Below are 12,568 nucleotides of genomic sequence, written 5' to 3'. Positions count from 1 at the left end.
ACGCTCAGGTATTTCCTGTATTTTGGACTCCTTCCAGAGACCCCTCCACCCTCAATCTGCCTCCTCCGATCTGGCACAGATGACTTTAACCCTGCTTTACCAGTCTCTCATCCTGTGAAGTGTTTTCACTGGTCTTTGGTTTTGATAACTTTTTCTTACATCACATATATTTCTCTTTTTTTGGTTTACCCTCTCATACTAAAACACTTCTTCCTGCCTGTACCTTCCTTAAAAATGAAAAAAATGAGAGGTACAATTTTCCTTCTGTGCAAACCTGGAACTCTCTTTAGTCAATCCTTATATTGGAATAATTGACAACCTATAAAATTCTAGCTTGAAAATAATTTCCCTCAAAATTTTTAAAGCATTGCCTATTTTACTTTAGCATTCTGAGCTATTATTGCGAAATCCGAATGCATTCTAATTCCCTCCCCATTGTACGTGCCCTTGTTTCCATGCCTGTTCCACTGAAGCTTTTGGTATTTCCTTTCTGTTTATCCCTGTCATTCTTACAGTTTCTGGTGAAGTGACTTAGTGTTTACGAATGTGCTTAAAATTTAGTTTGCTAAACATTCTTTCTGTAAGCTCTTTCATTAAAAAGATTTGTATTGGGAAAATTGGTTGTATTACACTTTGATAATTGCTATGCAACCATTTTTTTTTTAACTCTTTCTGGTTGAATATTGGGATTCTTGGATTGGTCTTCTAATTTTCTTGTTTTTATCTTCCTATTTCTACTTCTGTCTTTTGATTTTACTTGATGGGAAACTTTATCAATATTTAAACTTTATATTGAATTCTTTATTTTAGTTATATTTTTTAATTATCAAAAGGTTTGTCTGCATTCTTATTGTTTTAGTGTCATAGTATTCGATTTTTGTTTTGTCCATATAGGATCTACATTTCTGTCATAACTACAGTATATTTTTTGGGGGAGATAGTTTATCTTTATTGTCTTTTGATAAAGACAGATTCAGGATTTGAGAAAGGAAGTAAAAAAAGGGAATAGAGGTTTAGTATGCTTTTAGATTATTGTGTCAAGAACCATTTCAGGTTTATTCATACATTATCTAATTTAATCTCACAACCACCTTGAGATGTGGGTGTTATGATTATCATAGCTTCTGACAGCTGAGATTCAATTGTAGGCCTCTGCCACCAAATCCCATCTACTACTAGATTATTATTCCATCTGCTACTCTCCACTAGTGAAAATGATGAAACCCTGACTTAAATATTGATACAAATAATTTTGTGTGATTAAAGGCAAAATCTTAGAAATTAACTTAAATTCATTGAAATATGAAATTAATCTCTAAAACACTCTCCCTCAACTTTTTTACATATGGAAAACAGACATTAATATGTGCAATGGGTGTGGTCTTTTAATCTCAACTCTGACGTTTCTCTTTTCAAAGCATCCATAGAACTCATTTATTTCTCATCTCAGAGTACTCTGTGCATATTCCTTTTTAGGCCTTTATAACCCTACTTAAAAGCAAACTTCTTGGCTTTATGGCTGTTAACTCCCACAGCTAGCACATAAAACACTTGTGGAAACTTGAAATGGTAAATCCTGCTATTTTGTTGGCACTCGATTTTAAGAATTTGTAAATGTTACCATAGTAAGTAATGCCTTAAAAGACAATATTTTTTTTAAAAGGTATGCTTTAGATATTTTTCTGATCTCTTTATCTTTTTATGGTCTACTCACACTGAATAGTTTTCTGCATTTGTCAGTCCAGGAAGGCAGACGGTCATGCTTCTGGATGTAGGCTCCCAGGGGTAGGATGGGAGTGGAGTTTTTATAATGGAATGTGGCGCACATTCTTGCAAAAGCAGTGTTTCAGTTGATTTGTGTAAAAACATTAAGAAAAAGTAAATTCGCAATAATGGCCCCAAAGAAATTGTTAAAAATAGACAAGACTTGCATTATTCTCATATTAACCATACCATTTTTCTCCATGTCACCCTATACTTGTAAAGGTTCATGTTACTGGATGAGTCAATAAAAACTCCAAACAGGAACTCTTTAGGTGAGTTCCACTTGCTAAACAGATTTTATAGAGGAGTCCAAAATGTTCATTTCCCCTTTGTAGTACACACAAACAATATTATTAGAAAGTTAAAAGTATAAATTACAAGCTTTAAATGAATGGCAGTTTTTCTTGAGTATTTTTGCTACAAATAGTGCTCACATCTTGAGTTAGAGTTACGTTTACTCTTGCTTCTACCAAAATAAACTCAAGTTCAAGAACTAATGTTTGCAGGTTTTTTTTGTTTTTTTTTTTTTTTTGAGACGGAGTCTTACTCTGTCGCCCAGGCTGGAGTGCAGTGGCCGGATCTCAGCTCACTGCAAGCTCCGCCTCCCGGGTTTACGCCATTCTCCTGCCTCAGCCTCCCGAGTAGCTGGGACTACAGGCGCCCACCACCTCGCCCGGCTAGTTTTTTGTATTTTTTAGTAGAGACGGGGTTTCACCGTGTTAGCCAGGATGGTCTCGATCTCCTGACCTCGTGATCCGCCCGTCTCGGCCTCCCAAAGTGCTGGGATTACAGGCTTGAGCCACCGCGCCCGGCTGTTTGCAGGTTTGAAATGATTCTTTATCAAAACTTACTGTTGAAGAAAATTAATCCAATCAATTGAGTCCTTTAATTCCCACTCACTAGGATGATTTCTTGTTCTGATTTTCCAATAGTTATTTGTGGAAAATAATATTATAAAACGAGATAAGTGAGTATTTCTGTACAAGATATTTGCATAAGTTACTGCAGCTTTCCCTCAGGTTTTATATTTGAAAGTGAAACTAATCACAAAACTTTTCCAAAGTTATAATATAGAAAATATTAATAATTATAGTAAATTATCTTTATTACTTCCAATTGAGTTAGATGAATTCCATGTAAGTTCTCTCATAGTGCATGGATTAGCCAAGAACTGTAAATTCATTAAGAGTGTATGTACATATACATATATGCTCAAAATAATATAAAATTATATATGATTATTACAATGATATTAATTTAATGAAAGTCTGCTGGATATATTTGTTGTAAATCATTTGGTTTTTTCCTTTGAGAGTCAAACATATTTGCAAATTAATCTGATTTTTAAATTTTTAAAAGTCTGTAGCTACAAATTTTAAATATGATTAGATGCAATGCAATGGAGTGAAATATTTCAGTGATAAATATTTTTAAAACCAAATGCTGTCTTGGCTTATTAGAGCTGAATAGTCAAAGAACGCCTGTAACAAGTTAAAAAGGACATTTTCAAACTCCATTAAACTTTAAAACTATAAGTATAATCTTTCAGGAAGCACTATGAATGGGGTCTCTGTTGATGGATTTAGTGTCTTACTCCCTAGAGCACATGTGCATTGAATTAAACGAACAGTAGCAGTACTATTTTAGAGTTGACACTCTGCTCTTAATATGCATATTTTGTCAATTTTTTTTTGTTTTAAGCAGAAATACATCCTACTACTCTATTATAGCTACTTTAATGTTTTACTTTGCTACTAACTGAGACGCTCAATTTAAAAAAGGTTTCTTCATTCTAGGGAATTCCCTTAATTACAAAGTGGTTGTATGAACTCTTATCTAAGATTTTCCTATAGTGGGCTTTTCTCTTGGATCTACAAGTATCATTGGCTTCTGGATTTAGATATAGCCTCTTTGTTTTATTTAAAGAACGTTATTATAGGCTTCTAAAAAAAATGAAAGACATATACATGGATGCATACACATGATAGTGTTTTATTTCTCAAAATATCTAATTTGTGGTCTGTTTAGACCTGAAATTCTATCATTTCCTGATTTAATATGTTGTTTCATACACTAATCTTTTATTTCATAATAGTGTTCTAAAGACATTTAATATAATCAAACATCATTTAAAAAATTCTTTAGCAAAATAGCTATAATGTGTTTTTTACTAAAATATTTTAATTTAACTTTGCTGCAGATGCATAAAATATTTTAATTTTGAAAATAGATAAAAACAGGATAAATAATACATATTCTAATGTTGAAAAGTTCATCAATACATTTGGAATTGCCAAAGACTAAGGAAAACACAACTAATCCTCTCAAATTATTCCAAGAGAGACACTCCAACATCTGATTATCTTTAGCTACTATAACATGTGGATGTTTAAATAAAAACCACTCTATTTTATGTATTGTATGATACATCTTATGAAGTTGCACCTATCTTGATGGAAATGATTTCTGGTTTGTAGTGAGAAAGTGGATTTGAATTTGTAATGTATAATATGTGTGTTTCCTTAAGTTTACCTTTACCTAAACAAAAGGGTTGCATGAACCCTCAGCAGGCTTTATTTGGTTGTCTGCAGAAATTAGCTAATACCTGGCATAAAATGAGCAATAGGATAGACATGATACCTAGCCATATGGTTATAAGCGCTTACACTTTCAACAATGACTTATGCACCTTGCTGTCAGAAAACAGACAAAGAAAAGTGACATATCTAGTAATAAAGTAAAAATTTGTTTTTATCTTATCATTTGATGACTTCTTAAGGATTGTGTTTTTAAAAAAAATCAGAAAATTTCAAAAGCCAAAGTGAAATTGAATAATACCACCTCATTTATTTTTATTCAGTTTTATATTTTCTTATCGTCATTTTGTGTTTAATAACAACAATAGAGGACTAAAATAAAATGGTTGAGGGAGAAAAATGATAATTACGAAGTTTACGTCTAGTTAGGTTATTTATGGTAGCTTAAAAAATTAAGTGCCATAATTTTTAACCATCCCTAAAATGGTTTTTGAAAAAGCATATGAAATGTTTACAATTATATTATCAAATTTTGGAATGTTTAATTGAATTTATTTATTGATGATTATTTTTATTTTTATTAGAGAAGAGGTCTCGCTCTATTGCCCAGGCTGCAGTGCAGTGGGGTGATCCTGGCTCACTGCAACCTCCATCCCCTGGGCTCCAAGGATCATCACACCTCAGTCTCCCAAGTAGCTGGGACCACAGATGTGCATCACCATCACCATGCATGGCTAATTTTTTTTTTTGTAGAGATGAGGTCTCATTTTGTTACCAGGCTGGTCTCAAACTCCTGGGTTCAAGCAATCCTCTGGCCTCAGCCTCCCAAAGTGCTGGGATTACAGGCATGAGCCACCTCACCTGGCCTCTATTTAATTTAAAATATGTTTCTTACCAGCAAATGTGGAGGCATGTTTAAGGAGCAGTAGTTTAGCTGTTGTAAGATACTTCTAGTTCTTACTGATTGACCTGGAATAACTAAACAATCTCTGCTTCAGCAACAGAGTCATTGTCAAATTCACTCATTGAAAGTTTATTCAGCTGGCAATAATTTAGGCTATGTACAGATTTAGAAACTTTTAAATTATAACACAATAATTTATATGAAGGAAACATGTATGAAGGTAAACTAGGTTTTCTTTGAAGTCTCTCTCAGTAATCAACTTTATCTTAATACTCACTAAAATATTTAGCATAAAACTTACAGTTGATGTCAACCCTTTTTCTAATATTGTGTTTCAAAGACTAATTTTTAGCATATTAAATATTAGTTTTGATACTCTTTTAGAAGTTTAACCAAAGTTTAGATGATTAACATAAAAACAAATATATATATGCCTTCATCCATAGATGAAACTATGCAGTAGCAAATGAAATGGATATTTGCTACTTTTCTAGCCAAGCTTAATTAAAAGATCCAATGGATAAATAATGCTTACTCTTAATTTTAATTTCACTTGATTTTTTATACACCAAACTTCAGGCCTTTTTTTCAAATAGCCAACTAAGGATTTTTGTAGCTAAAGTTGAGGATGATCATTACTATGTAAAATAACTATTACATTGGAAATGTACCATCTAAATCGGTTCATGTGGTGCCAGAGGAATATCTACTATTTCAGGCAAACATTGGTCAGTAAATTGATGCAAGATCCTATGGTTCATGCTGCATTGGTATTATTTCCTCCTTGTAAAAGATAGGTAGAATGATTCGTGACACACTAAATTAAAAACGAGTGATTCTGGGTGCTGTTTGTTTGTGCGTGTGCGTGTGCATGTGTGTGTGTGCGTGTGTGTGTTTCCCTACAATATGTCTGTTCTCAGCAGATTTATAGTCTGGAAAGGAAAAGAGACATAGAACAGACAATTACAGGTGTACTGAGTATAGCAAAGGAGAAAGGGTGCTAAAAAAAAAGTCTGTAAGAACCCTACCTAATCTCGTCTAAATTGGACATCAGATATCCTCCATCAGAGAAGGGAGTTTTGAGAAGGAAATGAGATTTAAACTCACCACTGAAAAGTATGTAGGGATGAAATGGGTGAATGTGTTGGAGTGGGAGGAAATGATATAATGCATGTGCAATGATATGATGACTTGAGCTGGGAATGAGCAGAGTATTTTCCAGGAAACAACATTCATATGTCAACTCTCCATCTCTTCTCTGTCTCATCTTCACTCTTCCATTTGCTTTATGGGAGACATTTTCAATCTTGTCCTGAATCTAATCAATGTGATGTTCTGCACTACTCTTTTAGTTCTTTATTGATTTTATTTTATTTTATTTTATTTTGCATTTTGCTATAGCATTACAGATGTCTTTAGAGTTTTCTTAGTTTGGCTATTTCTCTCTTTAAAAAAAATGCCTTTCATCTTACCTTTACCCAGAGATGTATATGAAATAAGTGTTATTTTACCAATATTACATATGAAAAATGAAGGTCTAGTGAGGTTAAATAACTTACTTATAGTTATCCAGCTTGTAAAATCTATAAAGGGCACAGTTTATGCATGACTACTGTAACAGTTACTTTTCAGGGATATATAATTACTAGTTAGGGTACATATTAATTCTAACCAGTACCTGTATGTTTCCCCATACTGTCAGAAAGGATACAGTGCCAGATCAATATAATAGTTTAGGGAAGCCTAAAGAAACAAGATTTCCATCCTAGAACTGAAGCTAAATGAATTTTATTTCCTTATTTTATTTTGTTTTACAGTTTAAGTTTCCAGAATTAATCCACAAGACTCCCACAAATTAAGTCAATACACTCATTCTTCTGTAGTATCCTATATATAAACAAAAAAATCCACACCTAAAAATGAGAAGTAATCTTATTCTATAATTATGTACAGCTTTTCTCTAAAAATAAAAATATACTTGTTCCAAAGTTATCATGTTAGAGGGGACTACATTTTCAACGCTTGCAAATTTTGCATTTGTTTCAGATTCCCTGTTTTATCTTAGACATCTGTCTTCACCTAATTTATAAGAATTGTCAGTTCGGGGCACTTGTATGTTTATTTAGTATCACTACTTCTGAAATGAGTTGTGTGTTGTATCTACTGTTCCATAGTAGTCATTGGAAAAAAAAAAATCTCAGCAAGAGTTTAAGACTAATTAAGGGAACTAGGGCTGATTGTCAAGAAAAATTCTTTTGATGAGAATGCTAGAAATGAATTACACAGCATTAAATAAAACCTCAGAAGACTATAATGGTGTCAGGGTTATAAAACAGAGGGAAAAAAACAACAGATTGCTGGGATACCAGAAGAAAACACTTCATGTTTGAATATTCATACCAAATGGGCTATTTTGTGGAATCCTTACAACTCAGAATGTATTGTGGTTTGAAAGGAAGGTATCATTTCACTAGTTGTTTACTCTATGGATGCCTCATTCCAACTAAAACATAACTGTTTGCATAACATGTCCTGTTTTACTTTAGAGAAATCCCCAGATGGAATTTCATCAAATATGATAAAATGCTGGACTTACTCCTCTTTAAATCTCGAGGATAGAATCTGTACTTACCCTCTTCAGATCTTGGAGAAAAAGAGCTTTACTTAAGTATATCTAAAGCATAATTTATTTTGTAGTTCTTTGATTTTGTATTTTTTCTATCATTCCTAGAGGACTTTTGGCTTTTTAACCAATGAATATATTTCATGGAATTTAAAATTTTTAAGTAAATTATTTTAGAGTTTAATAAAAGCAAATTAAAAATTGCTTATACCATTAATCAACGTCCATCAGCTGATAGTTATTACACATGCCACTTTGTATGTGATATGGGTGATCTAAAAGGGCTTGACCTCCAGGAAGCTGTGTAGATGAAGCATGTGACTAAAGTTGAAAATGTAGAAAATGATGAAGTGCTAAAAACAGGGTAGGACTCAGGACAGTTCAGGGAAGGGAAAGATTGATGTGTATTTACTCTAGACATGGGATTGAATTAGGGCTTTAAGGATAATTATTAGAGGAAGTGATTAGTCTAGGTAAAGGAAATAATGAGTTAGGCCCCGTGTTTCAGCGAATGTGTCACATTAAAGAGAAAGCAATTATGCTTAAAGGGAGCAAAGGTTTGCATGGCGAAAAGCAGCAAAATATAAAGTTGGGAAGGCATGTTGATTAAAATTTGGTGGATCAAAAAAGCAAGGAGTATAAGTTTGACTTGCTATTAAGACAATAAGAGAGCCATTGTCAGCTCTTGAGCAAAAAATGCATAAAAATATGCTTACAAATTATAAAATATAAAGGTTGATAAAAATAGATTTATGTTGATTAAAATAACAAAGAAGAGAGAGAAGCAAAGATGACCTAAAGTTATAGAGTAGAAGACTATTCAGTTTCTTGAAAAATAATTCTTAACTTTGGCAGTGTACTACATGTGTGAGTTTACATTCCACTCATAGATAATGCTTATAGAGGAAATGTATTGCTGAATTCTTAATTAGAATTTGGAATTTAACTTGTCCCCTCTTATGTTATTACATAACTTTGTAAATGAATTGGCAATTCTTATCAGAAATACCAACAAGTTACTGTATATTTACTGGCTGATTCTTGGATTCTTGGCATTGTTAAAAGAACTCTGGGAATTTTACAAAACAGACACACCTGGACAATGTCTAGATAAGTCATAACAAACATAGATATAAGACCATTCACCTTTGTCTGTCAACAAACTTACCTCTCCTTCAAGAATGAATTTAAATATTACCTTCTCTTTGAGCACTTACAAATATCCTAGAAAGAAATGGCTACATTTCATGAATTTTTAAATTCCATCACATTTTTTATTGTATCCTTTTAATGGTATTTAGTATTATGTAGTGTTTTTGTTTTTCCGATCTTCACTGAGTGCAATATTAAGACCTACACTGGTATAATTCACTTCAAAGATGATGTGTATCATTTAGATTATAAGCACTTTGAGGATACATCAAGAGCAAAAGCAAGAGATGCTGTTTAATGAATCTTTGTGTGACTATTCGCAATAATTATTACCTTTTAATAAAGTGACTAGCAGAGGGAGTAATCAATGTTTCCTTTGTTCAAAAGGAAGGTCACAGTTTCAAAGTATTATTTTGGGGAAAATTATTCTTCCATGTGTGAACATGTACATACTCAAAGTAGTCAGCACACTCCCTAGTATATATTTGACACTCAATAATATTTGATTTTTTTTAGTATATAATAGGTTATACTCTGAAAAGTAAACAATGAAGAAAAGAAAGAGGCAAGGAAAGTGCCCAAGGTACGTGGTCAGGAACGGTAAAGCATATAGGTAGGTCTAGATCAATAGGAGGAAAGAATGTATCTTAATACAACATATGAAGATCCATTAGAGATTTTCACAGAACCAAGTGTGTTCTAAGTGGCATGGAATGACTGTAAGTATTAATGAGGTGGAGGAGAGGTAGAGAACATCTAAGATATCATTAATAGTTCTTAATAATCAATGCATTATTGTAACATATTGCTGGTAATATAAAAAGGTAAATTATCTCCAGAATGTTCATTTTTTAAAAGTTTAAACTATTTAAATATCAAATAGTCCGTATAGTCTAATATTCTAGGAATTCACAATATGCATAAAATGCATAATGTAGTTTCTAAATGAAACCATATGCCAACTGTTGGAGTGAGAAAGGTTGTCTGGACTCCATGACTTCTTTGCTTAGCTTTCCCCTGGTACATATACCATGCTAAAATTGTCAATATCTTCTCTGAGACTATATGAAGGAAAATGGTAGAAGAGGAAGCTAAATGTTTACTGAGGATTTACCAAGTGGAATAGGGTCTGGGTTAGACATTGCATATTCTTTATCTCATGTTAATCTTCATAACAAATTTGTAAGGTTGATGTTACTCATGTTTTATAAATGAAACTCATGTTTTATAAATGAAAAAAAAAATCAAGGCTTGGACAGGTTATGAAATGTGCCTAAATTTCCCCAGCTCTAAGTGACAGAAGTGGTACTCAATGCCAGAGCCCAAGTGCTTTCTACCACATTGCACTGTCCTCACTCATAAAATGAAAACTGACTGACAAATGAAGTCAAATCGTTATTTTACCTATATTTTTAAAAACATTTCAGTTATTTTTTGTTTACTAAATAAATCGGAGGGCCGATGGTAGAGAAAGACGTCTTCCAGACTGATGCAAAAAACAACCTGAATTGAAATGATGCTAAAAAAAATAAATTTTCTGCTTTCTCAATCACAGTTTCCTGCACTGAGAGATTACTAAAATTTTTTAACATAGAAAACATACTTTACAGTATAGAAAAGCATATGGAGATAAAAATAAAATGGGTATTGATACTACAAAATTGAATGCAAGTTTTATTGGATGATAAAAGGAGTTAGTTGAGGATAGTCTAACCTTAAAAGATTTAAAGCATTGGTGTGTCAGAAGAGTACCTGGCATATTGTAGACAATCAATACATTTTTTGTAGAATAAATTATAAAAATGTAATCATATTACCTTGTAATATTCACATTAATTGAGAGTCCAGAGCAGATTGGTAAATTTTAACTTTTTGCTAATTAGAAATACCAGAGTATATCTTAATAAAAATATCAAAGCAATTATGTGTGGATTGTTGCATTTTGTACTTCTTTAAGATAAGCTTAAATTAATCAAGAAGAAAATGAATCAAGTGCATTCATATTTCTTTTCTAGTGCTCAGCCTCTTGTGGTAAAGGTAGAAAGTACCGTGAAGTGTTTTGCATTGACCAATTCCAAAGGAAATTAGAAGACACAAATTGCAGTCAAGTACAGAAACCTCCAACTCACAAAGCCTGTAGATCTGTCAGATGCCCTTCATGGAAAGCCAATAGCTGGAATAAGGTATATGATGTATATTTTATAATTATATATGTATTTTTGGTATTTAAAAAGAAAATCTTAATTCATTCTTATTTTTCATAACCTTTAATGTTTTACTTCTCTAAAATGTATTGCTATGTACTTTTTTGCACTATGCTTTGTTAGTATTAATACTAAACAGTGTTAACACGTTTGCTAAGTTTATAGTTAAATAATAAATCAGTCATTTGATTTTTAAAAAAATTAATACAGGGTCTTGCTATGTTGCCCAGGCTGTTGTTAAACTCCTGGACTCAAGCAATCCTCCCATCTTGGAGGATTAGCTAAGACTGTTGGATTTTAGCTAAGATTGAATCTTGGAGAAGGGACTGGTAAATTCCAGATGGGATTGTAATCGGAGATTGAGAGTTAGGGAGTTGTCAGAGATAGATAGCCTAGGCTGTGCTAGAATGAAAAAACTCCCCAAAAATGAAAAGACTCACCAAAATGAAAAGACTCACCAAAAATGAAGTTGATAAATAAATGAGACCCAGGCTGACAATTTAGCCTGTAAAAGAAGGGTAATTGATACCACTTGGCATACTCAGAGAAAAGAGATCAAAATTTAAATTTGGGTAGGCATGCATTTGAAAATGACTGTCAAACACCACCAGCTTGGGAAATATTGAGAGGACAAAAGCCATGAAAGAAGTCAGAAAGGATAGCTGGAATAATTTCCTAAGGACTGATTTCAGTGGAGCTAGACTTTCAACGTAGCCATCTGGCTGCTCTCAGCAGTACCTCAGAGAGCTTATCTATTTCTTAAAGGGCCTAGTCCTGCAAAGGGAAAAAGAAAGCCATCTTCTCATCATGGAACTTCCTTATCTCTGTCAGATGTTTGAGTTATGTCTATTGGGGAGCTAGAAGGAAATGGAGTTTCCCCTGGGGTCCAAAGTCATCATCATTCTCTCTTTGCACTCAGCATGTCAATGCAGGGCACGCAGCTTTGGAGTGGAATTACGTCAGTGCCTCACTGATGCTGAATAAAAGCCTCCCAAATTGAGTAAAAATCTCAAATGTCTTTGTAGAAGAGGCAGCCTCTGTCAGGTGTTAATGTGCTGGGGCTTATGGTCAAGAAAACTAGAGGCTAATGTGTCTGTTTTTTATCCCACAAAAAAAGATGTATTATTGGGCATTTGCTTCTATATTGAATGTTCATCAAATCAATCAATTATTTTTCATGCTTTACCAGATGTCATGATTTAAAAGATTTCTCTATTAACCTGTTTTATTTAGTAAATGTCACTACTCCCTACTAAGTTGTTCAAGAAAGAAATACTGGATCCATCCTTATCCTTTTTCCTTGCCTCCATAGTTAGTCACTCAACAGATTCTCTCATTTCTCATTCAAGTAGCTCTTGAATCTCCATTGCACCCACCCCAGTCT

At 33.1% G+C, this 12,568-nt stretch overlaps 1 protein-coding gene across 1 annotated transcript in view; it reads left to right on the top strand.

The window, feature by feature from the left end:
- The window catches only part of ADAMTS20 (ADAM metallopeptidase with thrombospondin type 1 motif 20), a 208,650-nt gene that overhangs the window by 143,589 nt on the left and 52,493 nt on the right, over nucleotides 1-12,568 (top strand). Inside the window, exon 29 of the mRNA XM_045365086.2 lies at nucleotides 10,996-11,163. Within this exon, the coding sequence (XP_045221021.2) occupies nucleotides 10,996-11,163 (168 nt within the window). The remainder of the gene's footprint in view (nucleotides 1-10,995; nucleotides 11,164-12,568) is intronic.

Source organism: Macaca fascicularis, chromosome 11, assembly GCF_037993035.2.
Source record: "Macaca fascicularis isolate 582-1 chromosome 11, T2T-MFA8v1.1".
Classification (NCBI taxonomy): domain Eukaryota; kingdom Metazoa; phylum Chordata; class Mammalia; order Primates; family Cercopithecidae; genus Macaca; species Macaca fascicularis.
Note: the sequence above shows the minus strand (reverse complement) of the source record. Positions and strands in the feature narration are given on the sequence as shown.